General features: G+C 35.3%; 1 protein-coding gene across 2 annotated transcripts in view; it reads left to right on the top strand.

Moving 5' to 3' along the window:
* DIAPH3 (diaphanous related formin 3) overlaps positions 1-27,295 on the top strand; it is a 563,950-nt gene that overhangs the window by 361,577 nt on the left and 175,078 nt on the right. For both annotated transcript variants that reach the window (XM_036831862.1, XM_036831861.1), the window contains one exon: positions 3,393-3,557. In XM_036831862.1, coding sequence (XP_036687757.1) covers positions 3,393-3,557 — 165 coding nt within the window. The remainder of the gene's footprint in view (positions 1-3,392; positions 3,558-27,295) is intronic.

Raw genomic sequence — 27,295 nt, 5'->3', positions numbered from 1 at the left:
ATATCAAGTAGTTGGCTATATATCAATATTTCTGTAATGAGTTTTATCAAAGTTTAATTTTGTTGTATAGCTCACCTATTTTTCTAAAGCTCTTTACAAATATAGAACTTTCTGGGGATAAAAATAAAGCCTTATGACTACTATGGATATGGGCATTAACTTCTAACTGGAGTTTAACAATTGGCACAAGAACACCTGTGTTTGTTTTTTCTTTTGGATGATGATGATTTTTTATCTGAATGTTCCTCCATCTCTTAATGAGAAGGTACCCAGCAGTAATGATGTAGAGTGCCTCATTAAGGTACCCATTTATTCCATTCTATCAAATAGTCATTTTAAACTTCTGAGAATTTATTTGGCTATTTCCAGAATTGTTTCAGTTCAATCACAATTTTACCGTTTTTGTGGGTAATTCCACTTATTTAAAGCTCTACTTACTTTCCTTTGGGAGTACATTGTTTTGTAGATAACAATGATAAGAAAATTAACTTATAAAGCTCTCTAGCTGTTAAAACAAGACCATGTAGTTTCCATGGTTTGGGCTCTTGGTCTTCTTTCCCATCACATCATTTAATAGAATTTTACTGTTTTATTTAAGTATGCTCAAGCATATTTCTGATATGTCATTAACTTTTGATTCTTAACCTGACAACCTAAAAAGTGTTATTGAATAATAGAGCTTTATTTTAACCTATTTGCCAAACTGATTCCTGTGAATGGGCATATTCCCAGGTATTAGAATAAAATTACTCATATTTATTAAAACTCAAAGCCTTATAAGCAGTGATAAGGGCAAAAAAGGAGTAGCTGTAGAGCCATACAATTAGAAACACCCACCATAGTAGTGCAACCTGTTGTCCAGGGTACCTACTTTTTAGGAACTCTGTTAGCTCTTAACATTACATCCAAATTTTATGTGTTCGTGTGTGTGTGTGAATGTGTGTATGTGCAATTTTATGAAGAGAAGTTCCTTGACTTACATCAGACTTTTGAGGAGGCCTGTTACTCTTCCCACCGAAGTTTGAGTGATGACAGTAGGGTGAAATAAGTCTTTGGCACCAATGTAGTTGCAGATGATTAGACTTAATACAGCATCTAGAGAAAGGGCTGATAATCACAGGTGATCACGTGGCAAAAACAAAACACTACTAGGGGATTGGACTAGAAGGGAAAACAGAGAACTTCATTACAGAGATACCTGGACTAAAAGTGCTATATATTCAGTGGAAGAAATGATCACTCATAGTTCTAGAGATTAGAGAAGGCAGCTTCATGGAAGAGGAAGAATTGAACCAAACTTGGAATGATAGGTTTGGACAAGCAAAGGCAGAAAATGATTCCTCTTTTAGGCAGGAGTTGAGGATATATAAATAATCCATGTGGATATAGTCTCTATCTGGGACATAAATTTTAGGTGAGAGTTTATAGATTGAATATCTAAACCAATGTTGATTTCTGAATTTGCTAGGTAAATGAAGGGATACTTACTGCACATTACAAATCAATCACCATATGTTCCATTTAATGATAGTTTCTGAATGCATTTCAAATGTGATTTTTATTTACATAAATTTACTTTACCTAGAGCATTTCACAAATATGGATGTTTCACGCGACAAAGTATATGGAAACATGTGACTGTATTATAATTTCTTATGATTTTGTGATTTTACTAATACAAAATCTTTTGTGCATCCAAGGATTAAAAAATGATGCTACATACAAATGCATCGACCACTGGTACTATTATGATCTAGATTCTTAGAAAGTATGAGGAGGCATTTTGCTGTTTAAACTAGCCAAAGATAGATCCATAGATTTTCTAAGCTCATTAGAAAAAAAAAAAATCAAAATCACCTCTTGCATTAGAATCTAGACTCCTTACATTCTAGTCTATTCTTTCTTCTAAAATGCTATATATTTAACTAAGCAGAGCATAGTATTAAAAAAACAAACAAATAAAACAGGCACGGAAGGGCAGTATGTAATCTGTGGATTGACTGTAGACATGGGTACAGGTGACTGATGGGGATGCCTTGTTTCCTTGTGGGAGCAGCATTCTTCTCTGCCCCAGGTTCACCACGTATCTGGCAGCAGTGCTACCTCTTTCTTTCATTCTTTTTCTCAAAACAAAGGACCTGGATCATTTTCCTTATTTCATCCTCTACTGGAGAATGCTCTGACCAGAGGAACCATATCTTTTTGAAATTGTGGAAAATTTTTCTTTTTAGACATAAACATTCCATTTTTTAATTTCTTTCTCTCAGTCTGAGTCTAGTTATTCTTATTTTCTGACTTCTGAAAAAATGTGTTAATATCTGTTTATCCTTTTGTGTTAGAGACAATAGAATGACTTCAGTAAGTTTAATGTCCCAGTTTAAAAGAGCCATAGATAATTATGACTGATGCTGTAGCGGAGTCATCTTTTCAGAACGTGGTGTGGAGATTTTTTATCTGGCTACCGCAGCAATCTGTCACACCACAAAGGAAATTCTATTGTTTGTTTAGAAAATGTGTTCTAATGCCACCACCACATTCACAGAAAGTTAGTCTTCTCAGTCTCAGTGTGCTTTCGACTAATTGTCATAAATAAGTGAGAAGAGAACATTTCTGTGTGTGTGCGTAATCATAATTTTAAATCATGTAATTCATGGAAGAAATTGTATACCAATTTTCCAAAGAAGTGAAAACATGAATTTACTTACACAATATAAGAAGCTTTTAATGTAACTTTAAAAAAATTTATCGCTTTTAGAACCTTAAGTAGAGCTTAAGTTGAATAAGTGGGCAATAATAAGGCCAAGTATTTATATGTATGACGAAATGCCATTTATTTTTCTAAGAACTTTGTATGTATTAACTCATTAGTCCTCACAACAGCCCTATAAGTGATGTTATTATTATTATTCCCATTTTACAGGTGACGAAATTGTGGCACAGAGAAATGAAGGCATTTGTCCACAGGCACAATACTACTAAGTGCAGGAGCTAGAAATTGACCTCAGGTTGTCCACTTTAACTACTATGCACAATGCCTGTTATTGATTTCAATATCATTGAAACTACTGAACTATAATTTTAAATCATATTGCATGATCTGATAAGATAGGCAAATTGGAAGAAAAATTTCCTTGTACTTAATTGTAAAAGAGAAATATTAAATATATAAATAACTTTTCTGATAATTTCGCCAGTGTTAATTAGGAAGCACACTTAAGATTTCATCACTGTACAGTGTAGATTTGTAAGAATGGTTAACTATTAGAGCTAATTTTGGCATTTTGGAGATATGTAATAATGGCTAACAATTAAATTAAAACATTGGACTTATAGGATTTTTTTCCCCTAAAACATTACTTTGTAAATTTCAGAATACCTTAACTGTAATATACAGCTTTGTTATCAGTGCAAAAGAACACTATGAGAAACTTTCAAAATTACATGAAAACATGGACAAGTTATACCAGAGTATAATGGGGTACTATGCCATCGATGTGAAGAAGGTGTCTGTGGAAGACTTTTTGACTGATGTGAATAACTTCAGAACCATGTTCATGGTATGTTAAAAATCTTAACTTGTTTTTTAAAAGTATTTGTATCTATATTACTTCATCTATTATTACTCTTATTACTTCATTCTACTCCTGTTGTCTGTAGTAAAATCTACCTTTTCTGATATTGAAAGTTAGCTTTAAAATTTTCAGATTTTTAAATCTATTGAAAAATGTGTGTTTTGTTCTTTTTTTTGGCCTTCCCAACATTAAGCTGTAATCAGAAATTTTGATTGAAAAAGTGACAAATTCTGAAGTTTTTCGTAGAGACTCCCCTCCTGGCTGACTACAAAGCACTTTTGTAATAAGTTTTTGGCTATGAATTTGTTTCTTTATACTTAAGATCAATTTGTATTTTTGTGGTATAATTTTACCAAATTCTGTGCAGTTCTTATGAAGCTTTTTTCCCCTTTTCTTTTCTTAATGCATTGTATAATAAGCTACCTGCAATTTGCCTTTGAATGGATTTTACATTCCTAGGGTTTCCTTTAGATACTTTAATAGGGAGGTCAGGTCTCTGATGTGGAATCCTTTCATTTAGGCATTAAAAAGATCTTTTGAAAAGTATTAGCTGATTAGATGGGGGAGAAAACCACACACGTATTAGAGTGAGAAAGCATTGTTTCCTCTAGGGAAACTGGTAATACATTTCTACAACGAAAAATTACGTTATTCTTAATAGATGGGTGAGTCACTTTTGTGTTTCAGCAAATGTTTGTGGGGATTAAAAAGTTTTGAGGTGTAAAGAAAAAGAAGGTTGAATTTAAAGAAGGTTGAATTTCTTTTTAATCTCAGAAAAACTTTATTGCTGAATTTATTGGACTTGATTATAATCACCTGGTTATGACAAGATACCCTTTCAATAAAAACTCAATATTTTAAATGAAAGCTGGTCTACAATAAGTGCACATTTGCTCACAGCTCTAGTTTATTTCCTCCACAAATTCAAAGTGATTTTTTAAATTATTTTTTCGCTACCAGAAATGAATCTATTAAATATATTTATTATGTGCCTATATTTGTGATGTATAATATACTACTTTAATTTTTATAACATTTTATGAGGCAACATGGCTTAGTGGAAGTAGCAAAGGCTTTGCAGTTTGAGAGAGCAAGGTTTGGATTCCACACTAGTTAATATATGACTATGAATACTTTTAACCTTCTCGAGCCTCAGTTTCCATATTTGTAAAAAGGGATGTTAATTCCTTTCTCATGAGAGTATTTAAATATTAAATGAGATAATATATATTAAGTATCATAGCTCCTGGTGCATGGTACTTGCTTAATAAATTATTATGCAGTAAAGGGTTAACTCAGTAAGCTTGAGGTACTCAAACCCTGTACATTTTAGAGAAAGTAGTGGCCCTTAACTGGCTCTGGAGAGAGCAGCTCTAAGCCTTGGAATATCCTGCCCGATATGGCCATCTTTGTATACCTGGGACCTTGGGCCAAGCTAGATAGTTTATGCAAAAAATGTGATTTACGGTGAACACCTATTTTTGTTCACCAGGGACCTTGGGCCACACTGTGTCAGTTCATCGTCTGTGGGGTGCTGGAGACTGAGTAGCCAAGGTCATTCATGCAGGGAGTCTATATTCATGCCTGCATGACTGACCTCAATAACTCTTATTTATTTATTTATTTATTTAAATTTTATTTTAGTTTTTTGGCTGCATTGTGTCTTAGTTGCAGCACGTGGGATCTTTTGTTGTGGTGCATGGGCTTCTCTCTAGTTGTGGCATGCAGGTTTTCGCTTCTCTAGTTGTGGTGCGCAGGCTCCAGGGTGAGTGGGCTCTATAGTTTTGGCATGCGGGCTCTCTAGTAGAGGCACCCGAGCTCAGTAGTTGTGGCACGTGGGCTTAATTATCCTGAGGCATATGGGATCTTAGTTCCCCAACCAGGGATTGAACCCATGTCCCCTGCATTGGAAGGTGTATTCTTTACAACTGGACCACCAGGGAAGTCCCCTCAATAACTCTTGACTTCAAGGCTTGGGTGAGCTTCCCTGGTTGGCAGTACATCACAAGTGTTGTCACACATTGTTGCTGGAATAATGAAACTCCACTGGGAGAAGACAACTGTGATTTTAATCTATATCCTTTCACTGTAAGAAACTGTTAACAGTGAGTGTAACAACTTTTCTGAGTTCTGTGAGTCCTTCCAACAAATTATCAATCCTGAGAGTGGTCTTGGGGACCCATGACACAATTATGCATAAAATTATAAAATGCATATATAAAATAATAATACCCATCAGATATTGAGTATTTTCTATGAACCAGACATTTTTCAAAATGACTTCCATATATTATCTCAGTCAATCTTCATGATAATTCTGTATCTTTTTGCTGTTTCTATCCCCCTTTGGCAAATGAAGAAAGAGACCAAGGCCGTATTGTCTGGTTTTGAAACCAGACCTATTCCACATCTTCCGGAGATCTGGTAGGAGTTCTCTGGGTAACTTGGCATTTCTGTTATTAGGTGGTGGGCAGAGAGAGAAAGTGTTTGACTGGAGAAGGGTTCAAGGTGGAGGGTCATAGAGTGACAGCTATACTTTGCCTATTTCAGAGTTTACGTGGGTCCTAGAAGTAGCTGCTATCACACACACATACATACAGACACAGACACAGACACAGACACACACACACACACACACACTCATATACACATTGTACTAAATTAAAATCATTAGAGCTAAGTATAAAACACTTTGTCTAAATAAATAATCTGGAGAGGAAATTTTCTTTAGAATAAAAATAAACATAAAGATAAAAAGGACTGGCGAGACGAACCAAGATGGCAGAGTAGAAGGACGTGCTCTCACTCCCTCTTGCGAGAACACCAGAATCACAACTAGCTGCTGGACAATCATTGACAGGAAGACACTGGAACTCACCAAAAAAGATACCCCACATCCAAAGACAAAGGAGAAGCCACAATGAGACAGTAGGAGGGGCGCAATCAGAGTAAAATCAAATCCCATAACTGGTGGGTGGGTGACTCACAGACTGGTGAACACTTATACCACAGAAGTCCACCCACTGGAGTGAAGGTTCTGAGCCCCACGTCAGGCTTCCCAACCTGGGGGTGCGGCAATGGGAGGAGGATTTCATCGAGAATCAGACTTTGAAGCCCAGTGGGAATTGATTGCAGGACTTCGACAGGACTGGGGGAAACAGAGACCCCACTCTTGGAGGGCGCACACAATATAGTGTGTGCATCGGGACTCAGGGGAAGGAGCAGTGACCCCGGGGGAGACTGAACCAGACCTACCTGCTAGTGTTGGAAGGTCTCCTGCAGAGGCAGGGGGTGGCTCTGTTTCACCGTGGGGACAAGGACACTGGCAGCAGAAGTTCTGGGAAATACTACTTGGCGTGAGCCCTCCCAGAGTGTGTCATTAGCCCCACCAAAGAGCCCAGGTAGGCTCCAGTGTTGGGTTGCCTCAGGCAAAACAACCAACAGGGAGGGAACCCAGCCCCACCCATCAACAGTCAAGTGGATTAAAGTTTTACTGAGCTCTGACCACCACAGCAACAGTCACCTCTACCCACCACCAGAGCCTCCCATCAAGCCTCTTAGATAGCCTCAACCACCAGAGGGCAGACAGCAGAAGCAAGAAAAACTACAATCCTGCAGCCCGTGGAACAAAAACCATATTCACAGAAAGATAGGCAAGATGAAAAGGCAGAGGGCTATATACCAGATGAAGGAACAAGATAAAACCCCAGAAAAACAACTAAATGAAGTGGAGATAGGCAACCTTCCAGAAAAAGAATTCAGAATAATGATAGTGAAGATGATCCAGGACCTCGAAATAAGAATGGAGGCAAAGATCAAGAAGGTGCAAGAAATGTTTAACAAAGACCTAGAAGAATTAAAGAACAAACAAACAGAGATAAACAATACAATAACTGCCGCAGACCGGCTGCAGAAAGCTAGAAGTTCCTGGCGGTGAGGGGTAAGGAACTGAAAAGCACCAGTATGGGATCAGAAGGGGCAAGACAACTGATGGTTGCAAGGCAAGTTTATTCAAAGAGCATGAATGTATAATAGGTTTAGTACAGAACGAATATCAGACAATAAATCAGTAAACCTTGTATTTCCACATAATTCTGTCGCCACTATCTATGCCCCACTATCTATGCGTCAGCATGCCTTATGGGCCATTCTTTGGAGATACAGACTTCCCCCTCAGGGCAGCACGTCCTTCTTCTGGGGAACAACCAGGGCCTCTTAGATCCAGAGCAGGCACCTGGAACGAAACTGGCCGCAAGCCATTTTCCTTTTTTACGCTGATTACCGCAGCGTCAGGAGTGCATACCAAGAAAGAGACAAGCAGTTCTCCGGAAAGCAGAAAGCTGAATAAGCTTACAGCTTGGGGGCCACCACAAATAACTGGAATGAAAACTACATTAGAAGGAATCAATAGCAGAATACCTGAGGCAGAAGAACGGATAAGTGACCTGGAAGACAGAATGGTGGAATTCACTGCTGCAGAACAGAATAAAGAAAAAAGAGTGAAAAGAAATGAAGACAGCCTAAGAGACCTCTGGGACAACATTAAATGCAAGAACATTCACATTATAGGGGTCCCAGAAGGAGAAGAGAGAGAGAAAGGACCAGAGAAAATATTTGAAGAGATTATAGTCGAAAACTTCCCTAAAATGAGAAGGGAAATAGCCACCCAAGTCCAGGAAGCACAGAGAGTCCCACAGAGGATAGACCCAAGGAGAAACACGCCGAGACACATATTAATCAAATTGGCAAAAATTAAAGACAGAAAAATTATTGAAAGCAGCAAGGGAAAAACGACAAATAACATACAAGGGAACTCCCATAAGGTTAACAGCTGATTTCTCAGCAGAAACTCTACAAGCCAGAAGGGAGTGGCATGATATACTTAAAGTGATGAAAGGGAAGAACCTACAACCAAGATTACTCTACCCGGCAATGGTCTTTAGATTTGATGGAGAAATCAAAAGCTTTACAGACAAGCAAAAGCTAAGAGAATTCAGCACCACCAAACCAGCTCTACAACAAATGCTAAAGGAACTTCTCTAAGTGGGAAACACAAGAGAAGAAAAGGACCTACAAAAACAAACCCAAAACAATTAAGAAAATGGTCATAGTAACATACATATCGATAATTACCTTAAACGTGAATGGATTAAATGCTCCGACCAAAAGACACAGGCTTGCTGAATGGATACAAAAACAAGACCCATATATATGCTGTCTACAAGAGACCCACTGAAGACCTAGGGACATACAGACTGAAATTGAGGGGATGGAAAAAGATATTCCATGCAAATGGAAATCAGAAGAAAGCTGGAGTAGCTATACTCATATCAGATAAAACAGACTGTAAAAAAAAGAATGTTACAAGAGACAAGGAAGGACACTACATAATGATCAAGGGATCAATCCAGAAAGAAGATATAACAATTATAAATATATATGCACCCAACATAGGAGCACCTCAATACATAAGGCAACTGCTAACAGCTATAAAAGAGGAAATTGACAGTAACACAGTAATAGTGGGGGACTTTAACACCTCACTTACACCAATGCACAGATCATCCAAAATGAAAATAAATAAGGAAACAGAAGCTTTAAATGACACAATAGACCAGATAGATATAATTGATATTTCTAGGACATTCCATCCAAAAACAGCAGATTACACGTTCTTCTCAAGTGCGAATGGAACATTCTCCAGGATAGATCACATCTTGGGTCACAAGTCAAGCCTCAGTAAATTTAAGAAAATTGAAATCATATCAAGCATCTTTTCTGACCACAATGCTATGAGATTAGAAATGAATTACAAGGAAAAAAACGTAAAAAACACAAACACATGGAGGCTAAACAAGACGTTACTAAATAACCAAGAAATCACTTAAGAAATCAAAGAGGAAATCAAAAAATACCCAGAGACAAATGACAATGAAAACACGATGATCCAAAACCTATGGGATGGAGCAAAAGCAGTTCTAAGAGGGAACTTTATAGATATACAAGCCTACCTAAAGAAACAAGAAAAATCTCAAGTAAACAATCTAACCTTACACCTAAAGGAACTAGAGAAAGAAGAACAAACAAAACCCAAAGTTAGCAGAAGGAAAGAAACCATAAAGATCAGAGCAGAAATAAATGAAATAGAAACAAAGAAAACAATAGCAAAGATCAACAAAAGTAAAAGCTGGTTCTTTCAGAAGATAAACAAAATTGATAAGCCATTAGCCAGACTCATCAAGAAAAAAGGGAGAGGACTCAAATCAATAAAATTAGAAATGAAAACGGAGAAGTTACAACAGACACCGCAGAAATACAAAGCATCCTAGAGACTACTACAAGCAACTCTATGCCAATAAAATGGACAACCTGGAAGAAATGGACAAATTCTTAGGTATAACCTTGCAAGACTGAACCAGGAAGAAACAGAAAATATGACCAGACCAATCACAAGTAATGAAATTGAAACTGTGATTAAAAATCTTCCAACAAACAAAAGTCCAGGACCAGATGGCTTCACAGGTGTATTCTATCAAACATTTAGAGAAGAGCTAACACCCATCCTTCACAAACTCTTCCAAAATATTGCAGAGGGAGGAACACTCCCAAACTCATTCTATGAGGCCACCATCACCCTGATACCAAAACCAGACAAAGATACTACAAAAAAAGAAAATTAAAGACCAATATCACTGATGAATATAGTTGCAAAAATACTCAACAAAATACTAGCAAACAGAATCCAACAACACATTAAAAGGATCATACACCATGGTCAAGAGGGATTTATCCCAGGGATGCAAGGATTCTTCAATATATGCAAATCAATGAATGTGATACACCATATTAACAAATTGAAGAATAACAACCATATGATCATCTCAATAGATGCAGAAAAAGCTTTTGACAAAATTCAATACCCATTTAACGTAAAAACTCTCCAGAAAGTGGGCATAGAGGGAACCTACCTCAACATAATAAAGGCCATATACGACAAACCCATAGCAAACATCATTCTCAACGGTGAAAAACTAAAAGCATTTCCTCTAAGATCAGGAATGAGACAAGGATGTCCACTCTCACCACTATTATTCAACATAGTTTTGGAAGTCCTAGCCACGGCAATCAGAGAAGAAAAAGAGATAAAAGGAATCCAAATTGGAAAAGAAGAAGTAAAACTGTCACTGTTTGCAGATGACATGATACTATACATAGAGAATCCTAAAAATGCCACCAGAAAACTACTAGAGCTAATCAATGAATTTGGTAAAGTTGCAGGGTACAAAATTAATGCACAGAAATCTCTTGCATTCCTATACACTAATGATGAAAAATCTGAAAGTGAAATTATGGAAACACTCCCATTTACCATTGCAACAAAAAGAATAAAATACCTAGGAATAAACCTACCTAAGGAGACAAAAGACCTATATGCAGAAAACTATAAGACACTGATGAAAGAAATTAAGGATGATACCAACAGATGGAGAGATATACCATGTTCTTGGATTGGAAGAATCAATATTGTGAAAATGACTTTACTACCCAAAGCAATCTACAGATTCAATGCAATCCCTATCAAATTACCAATGGCATTTTTTATGGAACTAGAACAAATCATCTTAAAATTTGTATGGAGACACAAAAGACCCCGAATAGCCAAAGCAGTCTTGAAGGAAAAAAACGGAGCTGGAGGAATCAGACTCCTGACTTCAGACTATACCACAAAGCTACAGTAATCAAGTAATCAAGACAATATGGTACTGGCAGAAAAACAGAAACATAGATCAATGAAACAAGATAGAAAGCCCAGCGATAAACCCACACACCTATGGTCAACTAATGTACAACAAAGGAGGCAGGATATACCGTGGAGAAAAGACAGTCTCTTCAATAAGTGGTGCTGGGAAAACTGGACAGCTACATGTAAAAGAATGAAATTAGAACACTCCCTAACAGCATACACAAAAATAAACTCAAAATGGATTAGAGACCTAAATGTAAGTCCGGACACTAGAAAACTCTTAGAGGAAAACATAGGAAGAACACTCTTTGACATAAATCCCAGCAAGATCTTTTTTGATCCACCTCCTCGAGTAATGGAAATAAAAACAAAAATAAACAAATGGGACCTAATAAAACTTCAAAGCTTTTGCACAGCAAAGGAAACCATAAAGAAGACGAAAAGACAACCCTCAGAATGGGAGAAAATATTTGCAATCAAATCAACGGACAAAGGATTAATCTCCAAAATATATAAACAGCTCATTCAGCTCAATATTAAAGAAACAAACAACACAATCCAAAACTGGGCAGAAGACCTAAATAGACATTTCTCCAAAGAAGACATACGGATGGCCAAGAAGCACATGAAAAGATGCTCAACATCACTAATTATTAGAGAAATGCAAATCAAAACTACAATGAGGTATCACCTCACACCAGTTAGAATGGGCATCATCAGAAAATCTACAAACAACAAGTGCTGGAGTGGGTGTGGAGAAAAGGGAACCCTCTTGCACTGTTGGTGGGAATGTAAATTGATACAGCCACTATGGAGAACAATATGGAGGTTCCTTAAAAAACTAAAAATAGAATTATCATATCACCCAGCAATCCCACTACTGGGCATATACCCAGAGAAAACCATAATTCAAAAAGACACATGCACCCCAATGTTCATGGCAGCACTATTTACAATAGCCAGGTCATGGAAGCAACCTAAATGCCCATCGACAGTCGAATGGATAAAGAAGAAGTGGTACATATATACAATGGAATATTACTCAGTCATAAAAAGGAACAAAATTGAGTCATTTGTTGAGACGTGGATGGATGTAGAGACTGTCATACAGAGTGAAGTAAGTCAGAAAGAGAAAAACAAATATCGTATATTAACGCATGTATGTGGAACCTAGAAAAATGGTACAGATGAACCAGGTTGCAGGGCAGAAGTTGAGACACAGATGTAGAGAACAAACGTATGGACACCAAGGGGGTAAAATGTGGTGGGGTGGGGATGGTGGTGTGCTGAATTGGGCGATTGGGATTGACATGTATGCAGTGATGTGTATAAAATTGATGACTGATTAAGAAAAAAAAAATAAGCATAAAGAAGACTGTAAGGGAAGTGTAATTTCACACACAAATTTTTTCTTCACTTCTTTATGGTTATACTCCTTGAATTTTAGACACTGTATGTTTAAAAAGACCACAGTGTTAAGACTGATAGAAATTACTGACAAAAAAATGTCTATTTGTCAATGTCTTCTGATCTCTTAGGTTGCTATTTAATTCCATACAATTCAATTGTGGAAACCATGCTAATTTCAATGAGTTAGTATGAAAATATTAGGGACAGATGTGGACCTTTAATATGTTGAAGGTTTGTTCTGGAAAGCCACATTAATACAATAGGCAAAAAAATATATTTTCTCTTTAAGATACTCTTAAGATATGTTTACATTGTTAAGTATAGTTGATACATTAAACTATGTTTACACTGTTACTTCATCCACTGACATTCATGATCCCTGGTCATGAATGAGCAGCAAATTTTCCAGTAAAGTGGCGGTCCGTTTGTATTACACATAAGAAGTTGGAGCCCTGTCCTCATTCTACACCTGCTCTCCACTACAGCAGCTTTCCATGGAATGTTTTCTTTCAAGTTCTGGCCACTCTGCTCGTTGTTCCCTATGCCTGGTGCACTCCCTCCATATTTTGCCCGGCTAAATTATAGTACTCGCACTTCTAATCTGTGCTCAGAATTTGCTTCATCTAGTATCAGATGCCCCCATCTACAGTGGGTGGCATTTTTAAGAAATTGTTATTTATTTATTTATTTATTTATGGCTGTGTTGGGTCTTCGTTTCTGTGCGAGGGCTTTCTCTAGTTGCGGTGAGCGGGAGTCACTCTTCATCGCGGTGCGCGGGCCTCTCACTGTCGCGGCCTCTCTTGTTGCAGAGCACAGGCTCCAGACGCGCAGGCTCAGCAGTTGTGGCTCACGGGCCTAGTTGCTCCGTGGCATGTGGGATTTTCCCAGACCAGGGCTCGAACCCGTGTCCCCTGCATTGGCAGGCAGATTCTCAACCACTGCGGGACCAGGGAAGCCCATGGGTGGCATTTTCTAATAGCTAACACATATACTGCCAACCAAGTGCCAGGTGTTCTCATTCATTTTGTCCTTACAACAACAAATAGATGTCGTATGTGTACTGTAATTATTCCCATTTTACAAATGAGGAAACTGAGGCTTAGATAGATAGTGACTTGCCTGTTGTTACACAGCTAGCAGGTGACTGAACGGAGATGCTAAGCCAGGGAGTCTCACCAGTGTTAACTAGGATCTCTCAACTAATTTGCATAGATGTAGCTGTTCAGCTTCTTCCCTTCCTTCCTTCTTCCCTTCCTTCCTTCCTTCCTTCCTTCCTTCCTTCCTTCCTTCCTTCCTTCCTTCCTTCCTTCCTTCCTTCCTTTTTCCTCCTTGAGAGACTTTTTACAATAGCTAACAAAGGAACATCTGTTTCAGTATGCTGCCTCAAGCCCAGTAGACCAAGGGGGGAAGCTTTCATGATCTTGTGGCTTCCTCTGAGGAACAGCTGTTCATTGTGACAGTTTAACTTACCCCTCTTCTATCATCTTCAACCAAATACAGGTGCCACTGATGGAATTGCTAAGACCCTGTGCTAGGTGCTCTTCGTGTGTCATCCCACTTAGTCTTCACAACATTTTTATGAGGTACAGAATGTTACCTGGAGGGAGCTGCAGGCTAGAGAAAGAAAATCCATGCCTTGGCAGACACACTTCAGAATTGGCAGGGGCAGGATAAATGGAGGCCTGGCCTGCCTGACTCCAAAGCCTGTACTTTTCTTTTTTTTGTTTTACCATTTCCAAGTACATTGCTGCTCAGAGAGTTTGTAAGAACAATCAAAATGTAGTTTTTAAGGGTGTTTTTTATAACTTACTAGAGGGAATCAGAACAAGGCACACCTTATTTCCTCACCCCTTGATAGAATAACTTTCTATTTACATTGATGAGCTCACGATAGAAAAATGTTTGCAGGTCTGGTTCTATTTCAAAGCATAAAATGTTCACTTTTAAAATTAGAGGCCTATTAATGCAAAGCCTCGTGGCTGGGATGAGGGTTAAAGTGAGCGGTAGAGAGCACCTCTCTGTAATAGATTTTTCTTTCTTTAACCAGAATTATTAGCACAGTACAACAACACTCTTAACTCCTTGAGCAAATTTCACCTGACACCTCATTTATTTTACTTAACATCTCATCTTGGAGAAATAATTGCAAATGCTTAGGATTCCTTTGTTATTTGTCTTCTTATAAGTAACATGTTTGAAAACAAATTTTCTAATAAGTTTTACTTATTAAGAATATATCATTTTTCTGTTTTAATTAGACATATGTAACTATGTAGACCCTTTGAGTTTACAGTATTATATATTCATGTATAGAATTGATGTGATTACACTTAAAGAAGTCAGACTTTTTGGTTCATGTAGCTTTTATCCTGAGTATATGAACATTCTCTGTTGGGATGTTGAAGTACTGGAAAAGTCACTAGACATCCTTCTTTATTAATAGGTTCAAAGACCCTGCATATCTGGACATCCCACTTCAGTGTTAGGATTTTGAGGACAGCAGAAAGCAATCCCTGCCTTAAAAGGGATTACTGTTGCATGCACAAAAGGTGGAGGAGCCTTGTATTCTTTTTTTTTTTTTTGCACTGGGTTTAGATATATGTGCTGAACTTTGCAGTAATTAAAGTCCATAAAGTCCAGTTTGTTTCTCCCTAAATTTTGTTTTCCACATATATACCTCCCATCTGAATTATGTGTGATGACAGTCAAAGAAAAATAATTTCCTCTGATTTCTTCACATTTTAAGTGATTGCTGAATTCTGCCTATGATAAGCCTCACCCTTTGTTTGTTTTTAATAGTGATGTTTTTCCTGTCCACGTCCCTACTGGGGAGACAGCAGTGGCTGGGAGTGCAGGCTTTGGCATCCGAGTGCCTTGGGTGTTATGAATTTGGCAGATTACTTAACCTCCTGAGCCTCAGCTCCCCATTAATAACAGCATGTGTTCCTTAGGGATGTTACAGTTTGAAGATCAAATAGCATAATGTTCATATACCCTCAAAATAAGTGATCTCTCTACAGAGAATAGAAGTAATTTTTACCTTTCCCATTTCATTCTAACAAGATCAATAGTTTAAGGATTTTATCTCTTTTTTATTTTATGCTTCCATATAGAATACTCTGAAATAAATGGCTACCTATTTTCCATCAATAGCTTTGTCTTTAGATTATATCTACAGTTTTGCTAAAGTTATGTTTCATCTAGTTACAGATTTATCATTCATGTTGTTTGCAGACTTTAAGTTGATTTTTGGTTCACACAATTGAAAGATACCATGTAGTAAACAAATATAAAATCAGTTATAACTCATTTTGTCTTGCTGCATGTGTTGATCAAATACAATTTATCCTTCTAGTGAATACTCAGACTAAAGTAGTGATTTGCCAAACAAAAATGAAATCATCCAATGAGAAGGTATTTTTAGTGTAAATTTTTTTCATATAGAGTACAGCTAGAACAAAACTCATTTTGTCAAATCATTTAAATTACCCCAATTTGATGCTTGTCAACTCTAAATGTCATTTCTGATTACTATATAGACCAACTAGGTGACCAGCAGGAACTCCAAGGCATTAAGCATTTTCTGTATGCTCCTTAAATCTTGTAGATGGACTCATTTTACACTATCAGAGAAAAGAAAATCATGTAAAAGTCCTGTGATTGGATGTTGAGCCAGCTTATGTAATTATAATAGGAAGTATCTTCTATCCTTGCTGATTTGGGTGAGGTTACGACTTGAAAATTATCTTCACTGGCACCATTGTTATTCTGAGATCATACTTAGAGGTATAAAGCTTAGAGGTATAAAGCTCCAAACCTAGAACAAAATAAATATTCTAACTATAGGATCTTCTTTTCTTCTTACCCGTTAGCATCTGTTTATTTAAAGAATTAGATCAATTCCAGGTGCTGAATATTTGGGTTTGCAGCCTTGAAAATTAATTCTGTTAGGTTCTTCTAATCTTTGTTCTTTAGGCTTTTCACAATAAAGACACACCTAGATTACTTGGCTTAATTTTTCTCTTTACTGATAAGATTTATTCTTAGTATGCATTGCTTAGTGGGATAATAAATGCATTTGACTGACAGATTTCTGTATGACTAAATGACTGGTGATTTGTATATCCCTTTTACATTTTAAGTATTTTGTTTATGGAAATAATATAGCAAAAAGTAAAGACTGGATTATCTTAATACAGTAATAAGAACAACAATTGATAATGGAGAAAAAAGGAATCAACTACATAACTGATACAGCATAATAAGTATATTAACCCATGTAATTGGAAAGATAGCACTAAACTAGGATACCACAAATGAAAATGAATAAAATGGCATATTCTTTGTACATCAGATATACTGGTCTTCCATGTCCTGGACAAGAGAGAAGGACAGAAAAACCACTATTGGCTTAAGGCTACTTTTTATGTTATGTTTAAACATTACCATGTTTATATGGAATATTGTTGGGCTTTGGTTGGATGTTTTTCTTGAAGAGCTGATGAGCAATAGCTCAAAAAAAAAAAAATGCTGTCCTATCAACAGGCCTATCTTTAAGCACCATTCTTCATGGCTGCTGTCTTGTGCCTAATCGTGCCTTTATTTAGCCTCATGATTGGGAGATAAAAAGAAAAAGAATATTTTTATAGTATATCACTTCAGAACACAAGAGAAGAGAACATATTTAATGGAAAAATCAAGTTCTACTTTGGGAAAACCTTAATTATGAACATTTCATACTTTATTTATTAAAGACATTGTTTAATAGTTTGAAAAATCTCATTTGCTTGAAAATTTTACAAAGTACTTGGATGAATTGCAAACAAACTCATGGCATAATTATGAAGGGCCAGTAATGTTAAGTCCCTGATGGGCTAATAAGTAATTTGGTGTTTCATCTGAGACTGACTTTACAATAAAGAGCAACTTGAAGCTAAAACTGTTTAATCATCAGCACCTGCACATCCTTTGGGGCATTCTCAAAGGATAGTTTTCCGTTTTCATAAGTTTCACGGGTCGTAGAAAGTTCAACTAAAAACACTGTCTTGAATGTTAAGATGATGAAGTGTTGGTGCCAGTGTATAGTATATCATGCTTTCCTGTTCTCACTGATAGCATTTTTTAATTGGATTTGGTAATACCAGAGAAAATAATTTGATTAATTTTTACTGTCATTCTAGATTCCTTTCTAAAGCATCTACCTTGTAATTCTATCAAGAAAAAGGGGGGATGACCATTTTCACAGATCTTATGAGAATATAAATTCCTTCCATGCTTCCAATTGCAAATAAAGGTTTCTAAGAATAAACTTATTTTTCATGAGGTAGTTATAATCTATTTAGTTAAAAAAGTAATTTTGATGGAAAGCTGATAAGTAGATCACATACTTTTTACATTCTTAGAGACTTTAATGACTGGTATTAATTATCTAAATGTTTTTTCTTTCATGTTGCGTATACACAGGAGTACAGGAATGCATTTTTAAGGTAGGCAACAGGAATTTCTAGGAAGCAGTCATTCCATATGGCTGAGTTTTGCCTCTTCTTAAGGTTAGGTAAAGTCCTAACAAGCATTTAGTGGGAATGTGCTGGACTTTTATGTGGTTGTTTACTTTGAGAGAATTAGCCTATGTCTTCGTAGTCCTAACATCCATCTCTTTGGAAAGCATGCAGATTTAAATTCAGTTTGTCTAATCTCATTTTAGGGACTTGAGACAAAATTGAATACTTAGGCAAGAAGAAAAGATTTTTGAGTTTAGTAAAAACTGTACTAAGAGATCCCTGGCTTACATAGCTTAAATATCCATTAATGGTGAAAGAAATATAGCTCTGAACAAGAAGACACTTATAAACTTAATATTTTTTTCATTTAATAAAATTGCCACAAATTTTCTGTTACAAAAATATACAAGACATTATCATATGTTGAAAAATGTTGAGTTGGGCAGATTAAACTATTTAAATAGGCTAAGAATCAAATGGAGAAGTGCAATCAAAACGTCAGGATCTGTGGAAGTCTGCTTGCGTCTTATACTCAAAATTTTATTTTACTACAATTTTATCTTATAACTTAAGGCTAATATATTTGTCAAGTAAAGGCATAGTTGGAATATAGACTATTTCTTAGGCTTCTTTGGGAGGGGGTAATATGCAGATTGATTTTTTAAAATTTTACTTTTGGGGAAAATAAAACAACTATTAATTGTATCATTGGGCAATGTTTTAAGTTAGTTTATCAGAAAAGTCAAATTTCAAGTGAGGAATTTATTGGGAGGAAGAACACAAGAAACTAAACTCTTTTCCAGAAAAATCTCTTAAAGCTTATTAGAGTATTAAAAACAATGTGTGTGTGTGTATGCCAGGCACTTCTGTAAACCATTTACATGTGTTAGTTCATTTAATTGTTAAAATATCCCTATAAGCTGTGTATGTGTATATTTATATATAATTCATATATATATATATATATATATATATATGTATTAAATTTTTAGCAGTAAATAGCTAGACTTGAGGTCAAGAGTACATCTAGCTTCCATATTTAGTTCATCTTTTTATCTTCCCTGCCAAGTAATCTAGCTGTATTGGATGCATGTTTTGATGGTACTTCCTATCAACTCCATGTACCATCATATTCCAATGTCTCTGGATGGAAGGAATTTATATTCTCATAAGATCTGTGAAAATTGTCATCCCCCCTTTTTCTTGATAGAAACATATAAATGATGTAAGCTAGAAATGGCTCTTCTTTGATTTGTTACTGGATAAATAATTGTGTGTTTGAGGTATTTGGTTAATGACATAGTAATAATGAAAATAATTTTATAAGTTTGTAATAATATAATATTACTAATAATAATATTAATAATTGCTAACATTTATATAGAGTCTACTACTATGTGCCAGGCACTTCTGTAAGCCATTTTCATGTATTTATTTAATTCTTACAATATCCTCATAAAGTAAGTATTATTTTACTGAAGAGGAAACTGAGATACAAGTCACACAGCTATTTAGTGTCAGGTGGAGATTCAAACAAAGACAATATGACTTCAGATTTCCTCCTTCTAACCAGTATGCTCTTTCTAATATACAGTAATAAGCTCAGATAGATTTTTAAAAATAAGTTCTGAAAGCAGTGAAATGTCATATTTACTGTATTTTTTAAGACATTCTTTTCATTTAGCAAACTGTTTTGAGTGCCTGCCTAGGAATGACTTTATATGGCTGTGCAATGTTAAATTGTTTACCTTTAGATTCTAAAACATACATGTATAATGTACCCAGGGAGAAATATACAGTGTATAAGAACTGCCACATTATACAAAAGTATTTAAAGATTTTTTTAAAATTTTATTTATTTTTAAATTTATTTATTTTTGGTTGCATTGGGTCTTTCGTTGCTGCGCGCAGGCTTTCTCTATTTGCTGTGAGCCGGGGCTATTCTTCGTTGCAGTGTGCGGGCTTCTCATTGCAGTGGCCTCTTGATTCGGAGCCGGGGCTCCAGGCACGCGGGCCTCAGTAGTTTTGGCATGCGGGCTCAGTAATTGAGGCGCATGGACTTAATTGCTCTGCGGCAGGTGGGATCTTCACGGACCAGGGATCGAAACCGTGTCACCAGCATTGGCAGGCAGATTCTTAACCACTGCGCCACCAGGGAAGTCCCTACGAAAGTATTTAAGAAATAAAGATATATGTGTTGGTCAACCTTCTAAAAGAACAAACTTTTGAGGACTTTGCTTTTCACAATATGTTAATAGGGATACCTTTTTTTTTTAAACGTCTTTATTGGAGTATAATTGCTTTACATTGTTGTGTTAGTTGCTGCTTTATAACAAAGTGAATCATCTATACATATACATATATACCCATATCCCCTCCCTTTTGCATCTCCCTCCCACCCTCCCTATCCCATCCCTCTAGGTGGTCACAAAGCACCAAGATGATCTCCCTGTGCTATGCGGCTGCTTCCCACTAGCTATCTATTTTACGTTTGGTAGTATATGTAAGTCCATGCCACTCTCTCACTTCGTCCCAGCTTACCCTTCCCCCTCCCTGTGTCCTCAAGTCCATTCTCTACGTCTGCGTCTTTATTCCTGTCCTGCCCCTAGGTTCTTCATAACCATTTAAAAAAATTTTTTTTAGATTCCATATATATGTGTTAGCATACACTATTTGTTTTTCTCTTTCTGACTTACTTTACTCTGTATGACAGACTCTAGTTCCATCTACCTCACTACAAATAACTCAATTTTGTTTCCTTTTATGGCTGAGTAATATTCCACTGTATATATGTGCCACATCTTCTTTATCCATTCATCTTTCTGTGGACACTTAGGTTGCTTCCATGCCTTAGCTATTGTAAATAGCGCTGCAATGAACATTGTGGTACATGACTCTTTTTGAATTATGGTTTTCTCAGGGTATATGCCCAGTAGTGGGATTGCTGGGTCGTATGGTAGTTCTATTTTTAGTTTTTTAAGGAACCTCCATACTGTTCTCCATAGTGGCTGTATCAATTTACGTTCCCACCAACAGTGCAAGAGGGTTCCGTTTTCTCTACACCCTCTCCAGCATTTATTCTTTGTAGATTTTTTGATGATGGCCATTCTGACTGGTGTGAGGTGATACCTCATTGTAGTTTTGATTTGCATTCCTCTAATGATTAGCGATGTTGAGCATCCTTTCATATGTTTGTTGGCGATCTGTATATCTTCTTTGGAGAAATGTCTATTTAGGTCTTCTGCCCATTTTTGGATTGGGTTGTTTGTTTTATTGATATTGAGCTGCATGAGCTGCTAGTATATTTTGGAGATTAATCCTATGTTAGTTGCTTCATTTGCAAATATTTTCTCCCATTCTGAGGGTTGTCTTTTCATCTTGTTCATTGTTTCCTTTGCTGTGCAAGAGCTTTTAAATTTCATTAGGTCCCATTTGTTTATTTTTGTTTTTATTTCCATTTCTCTAGGAGGTGGGTCACAAAGGATCTTGAAGTGATTTATGTCATAGCGTGTTCTGCCTGTGTTTTCCTCTAAAAAAATGTGTCTGGCCTTACATTTAGGTCTTTAATCCATTTACAGTTTACTTTTGTGTATGGTGTCGGGGAGTGTTCTAATTTCATTCTTTTACATGTAGCTGTCCAGTTTTCCCAGCACCACGTATTGAAGAGACTGTCTTTTCTCCATTGTATATTCTTGCCTCCTTTTTCAAAGATAAGGTGACCATATGTGCGTGGGTTTATCTCTGGGCTTTCTATCCTGTTCCATTGATCTGTTAATATGGATTCTTAAAGATCCATCCCACTACAATACAACAAAGCATTTTAAAACATGGCTGTTTTGTGTGAAAGCAAGGGAGATCTCTGAGGGTAAAAAGGGTTAAAGAGAAAAGGACAAAACTGAAACTTACATGTTGAACATAACATAGATACACAAGGGGGAAAGCCAGGCTTGCCCTGGGATGCCAAGATTAAGACCAGGGCTAAATGCAGGTTAGGTACACTGCGTAAGATTTATATGCCAAGCCTAGGACAAAAGGAAATTAAACTTACACAGGTTACAAATGATACCTGCTTATTTACAGAAGCAAATTAAAAACTCTGTGCAAGAGGCAATTACAATTTTGATCCTCTAGATTCTTGCAAATTAAGTTTAATCAAATAAGAGTACTTAATCGCAATCAACAAACACACAAAGAAACAAGGTGTTGTATGATGAAATGATCATGATAGAACAGAACAATAGATACAAACCCCCAAGACTCTAGATACTGAATAACAATTTGTGATGTTGAAGTAAATAACAGATGAGATTAAAGAGAGAGAAAGAAACAGGAAATTACCAAAAATGACGAAGTAGGTTTGAAAAAGAATTAAGATAGAATTTAAGGAAATGGAAGCATGATGGTTGAAATTAAACATGTATTAAACAGCAGACTACATTCAGCTGAAGAAAGAAATGGCGAATTAGACAATAGATCTAAAGAAATTGTCCAATGCAATCCAGGGAGACAATAAGATTAGAAGTGTAAAAGACATGTTAAGAAACATGGAGGACAGGGTGAGAAGGGCTACCCCTTGTACCATGAGAGTCTCAGAAAGATAGACTCGAAGGAATGAATGAAAGACAATATTCAGAATGATGGCTGTGAGTTTTCCAGATCAAGAATCCATAGAATAGGAAGTACAACCTATACCAAGCCAGATGAATAAAATGAAATTCACTTAAAAAATATTGTAATGAAACTGTAAACACTAAAAGACAAAATCTTAAAAGCAGCCAAAGAGAAAGATACAATCACTAATGCAACAACAATTAGATACAGATGACTTCTCATTAGCAAAAATGGAAAATAGAAGAAAGTGAGATATTTTCAAGTGTTGAAAAAATTACTGTTCTCTTAATTTGGGGTATTCAGCATAAGCTCTTTATAGAACAAGGGCAAAATTAAACTAATTTCAGATAAACAGATAATAAAGGTGTTATCTGTGAATATCCCTTTGTTAAAAGACATTCTAAAGCAGAAATTGGCAGACTTTTCAATGGGCCAGATATTAAATATATGCAGCCTCTGTTGCAACTACTCAGCTCTGCTATAGCCATGCAAAATCAGCCATGGTCAGTAGGTAAATGAATGGGTGCAGCTATGTTCCAATAAAACTCCATTTACAAAAATAGGTGGCTGACCAAGTACTGTAGTTTGCTCACCCCTGCTGTAAAGGATGCATTTAAAGAAGCAGAATTTTTATTTAAAGGAAAATTTGAGAGACAAGAAGGCATACCTACCATGAAACTAAATGTATAGAAATGAAGTATACAATAAAACAATGTGTAGCTTGTTTTGCACAGAAGGGGAGACGGAGCTTAACTATTGGACAAATTGTTAAGTAAATTGAATGAGATATTTGGAGTTCAGGTATTTTATATTCTCTGTATTGTTCAAAGGGGAGGAAGGGAGGTCACGATATCAATTAACTTTAAACATCATTAATTTGTGTATTAAAATTACAAGTATAGTCAGTAAAAAATAGTATAAGTTCCAAACTATAGGGTGAGAAATGGACTAAGAAAGACATATGAAGTAAAACAAACACAAAAACTGCATATAAAAGGAGGATAGATTAAACAGGACAAATAGAAGAAATAATGTAAGTTGTGGACACAAATATTTTACAAATTATAATAACATTTTAAAAGACCATAAGATTGGACAAAAACCAAAATATAGTCTTATGCTGTTTATAAGAAACTAACCAATAACCCAAGGATACGGAAAAGTTTGAAGTAACAAAACAGTTAATGAAATACAAGACAAATATTAATTAAAAGAAAAAGGGAAACTATGTTAATAACAGATAAAATAGACTTAAGGGAATATTATTTCATGATAAAAAGCTTAATTCACCAGAAAGATACGATTCAAAAATTTGCATGTGCATTATAACATGGCATCAAAATAAACATGTAAATTATGACAAACTATAGGAATAAGTTGACAGATAGCATTATATTAGAAAACTTCAACAAAGTTCTCTAACTTATTGATGAGTCAAGCATAAAAATATTGCTAAAGTTATGGGAGCTTTAAACAATTCAATTAATAGATCTGATTTGATACATGTGTATAGAACCCAACCCAGCAATTAAAGAACACATATTCTTCTCAATCACAGGTAGACCTTTTATCAAGTTAATCACATACTAGAGATTGTGAAACAAATCTTAATAAATTTGTAAGTTTCAGGTTTATTCATTGACCACAATAACATGAAGTTAGAAATAAAATTTAAAAAGGGTGACCTTTTAAAACCTTTTAAAAAAATTCTAAAAACATACTAAATAATTCATGTATCAAGGAAGAAATCATAGAAAAAGACAGACCTGAAAGTACTGAAAATACATCAGAATTTGTGGGCCAAAATAATAGTGGTGTAAAGAAATTTATACCCTAAGTCTTTATATTAAAAAATCAGAAAGACAAAGTTAATAAGGTTAAGCATCTGACTTCAGAAATTTAAAAACAATTATACAATCCAGAAAAAATAGAAGGAAGGAAATGAAGGGGAAAAAATGACTTTAGAGAATTTTTAAGAACCAAAATGTTCTTATTTCGATAAGACAAGTTAATTAGATAAATTTCTGAAGAGATTAATCAAGAAAAAAGAGAAACAGTATTGAGAATGTAAGAAAGAATATAACTATAGATATAGAAGATACTAAAGAAAAGAGCATACTGTAAAAATTTGTAGGCCAGAATTGGAAAGGTCGATAAAATGGATAAGTTCCTAGGAAAAAAAATTACATATTGAAATTGACTTTAAAAGAAATAGAAAGCTTTAATAGGTCTATGACTAATTTTTAATTTAATGACTTCAAATCTTCCAACAAATTAAATACTTGGCCCAGAAAGTTTTACAAATGAGTTTTCCTAAATTTTAATTAAACGATTATTCCAAACTAATAGAGTGTAAAAAAAATTATGACCAAATGTTCAAAAAGGTAAATTCTTCATGTCCAAGTTGAGCTTATCTCAGAAATGGAAGTGTGGTTTAGAATTAGAATATCCATGTCACTACATTAAGAGTTTCAATAGATTGAGAAAACATTTGATAAAATTCAACCCTTGTTCAGATTTTAAAACAAGAACAATAAACTTGTTGAACCCTCTATCCCTCAATATGAAATGTAGGACAAAGGGAACCATCTTTACCTAATAATGGAAATTTAACTTTTAGCTAGTACAGTACAATAAGACAAGAATGAAAAGTATAAAAACTGAAAAGGAAGAAACTAATTGTGCCTTATGTATTTCTTATTTTTAATAATTTTAATAATTTTCCTGTAGGTTCCTTTTTGCATTATTCATAGGAATAATTCATAGGAATAATGCAAAAATGAACCTACAGGAAAATTATTAAAAATAAGAAATTTTATCAATGGTATGTATAGAATCAACTACATTTTTACACATTAGTTACAAAATATTGAAAAATCATAATTTAAAAAAAAACATCATTTATAAGAAATAGGAAGAGAAGATACAGACAATAAATCTAACAAAAGATGTCCAAGACCTGAATGGGGTAAATTCTAAGTTTTTTTCAATAGACTTTTAAAACGAAACTTAATGGAGAGCCACATCATGTTCATAAATAGAAAGATTCAATATTGATATAAAGATATTGATATAAAGATATCAATTCTCAATTAATCTACAGAATCAGCAATTCTGTTCAAAATCCTAATAAGCTTTTTCAAAACGCTTAATAAGTCTATTCTGAAATATAGATGACAAAGCAAAGGCCCAAGAATAGTGCAGTCATTTCTAAGGAAGAAAAGGAAGAAGAAAAAAAAGATATAAGCTATCATAATTAAGACAGAGTGTTATTGGTGCAAACATGGATACATTGATCAAATGTACTAAAACAGCCCCAAAACATCAGCATGTATATGGACACTTGAAATCCAGAAGAGATGGCTTTGTAGATCAGTGGGGGAAAGGATAGGCTACTTGTGAAATTGTTATGGGTCAACTCATTTTTCATATGAAAAAATTAAATCGGATTCCCAGCTCATTTTATTCACAACTGTATTCACAAATGTTGATCCCAGTTAAATAAAGTAGGTACTGAAATGTGAACATCATTTAAAATTTTAAGAAGAGAATATGGAGGAATATTGTTGTCTTTGATGTAGGGAAGGATTTCTTAAATAATATATTAAAGGTATCAACAATAAGGGAAAAGAGATTTTTGACTACTACATAAATTTGAGAACTTCTGTTTACTGCAAGACAACATACATAAAGTACAATGACATTTACAATCCAGGATATATTTAAAAAGCATAAAGCTAACAAAAGATTAGTATCCAGAATATTTAAAGAACCACAGTCATTAAGAAATTGATAACCTAATGGAATAGTGGATAAGAGATAGGAATAGGCATTTCATAGAATAGGAAATTCAAATATTTTATAAACATGTGAGAAAATACTTAAATTAATAACCATAGATATACAAGTTAAAAGCATGATGTGATACTATTATATTATATGGCAGGTATATACCTGCCATATAGGTAAAAACTGATGATAACAGTCTTGGTGAGTATGTAGGCTATGGTTATGTACTGATGGTGGGGGTGTACTTTGGCTCAACCACTTTGAAAACACTTTCACATCACCTAGTGAGACTGAAGACAACCCTCTCCTTTCATTCATCAGTTGTGCTCCTATCCTAGAAAGCAGTGGCTTTCAAACTATTTGACCCTAACCCACATTGTAAAATAATATTTTATAATGGGACCCAGCACTCTTATATTTATATATTTTTTGAACAAAAACAAGCAATACTTATCCTCACTGCTTATGTTATGTTCTAAAGTGTTCTGTTCTCTTTCACTTAAAGAGTATCTGTCAACAATTTCTAAACAGATCTAAGAACCAATGAGACCTGCCATTAGAAAAAACTCTTACACATATACACAGGGAAACATACAAAAATGTTTGTAACTGCGTGGTTCATCATAGCCCCAAATTGGAAACAACCCAAATCCCACTGATAGGAGAAT

This window comes from Balaenoptera musculus, chromosome 18, assembly GCF_009873245.2.
Source record: "Balaenoptera musculus isolate JJ_BM4_2016_0621 chromosome 18, mBalMus1.pri.v3, whole genome shotgun sequence".
In the NCBI taxonomy this organism is placed as follows: Eukaryota; Metazoa; Chordata; class Mammalia; order Artiodactyla; family Balaenopteridae; genus Balaenoptera; species Balaenoptera musculus.
The sequence above is the reverse complement of the archived record's forward strand: the minus strand, read 5'-3'. Positions and strand labels throughout refer to the sequence as shown.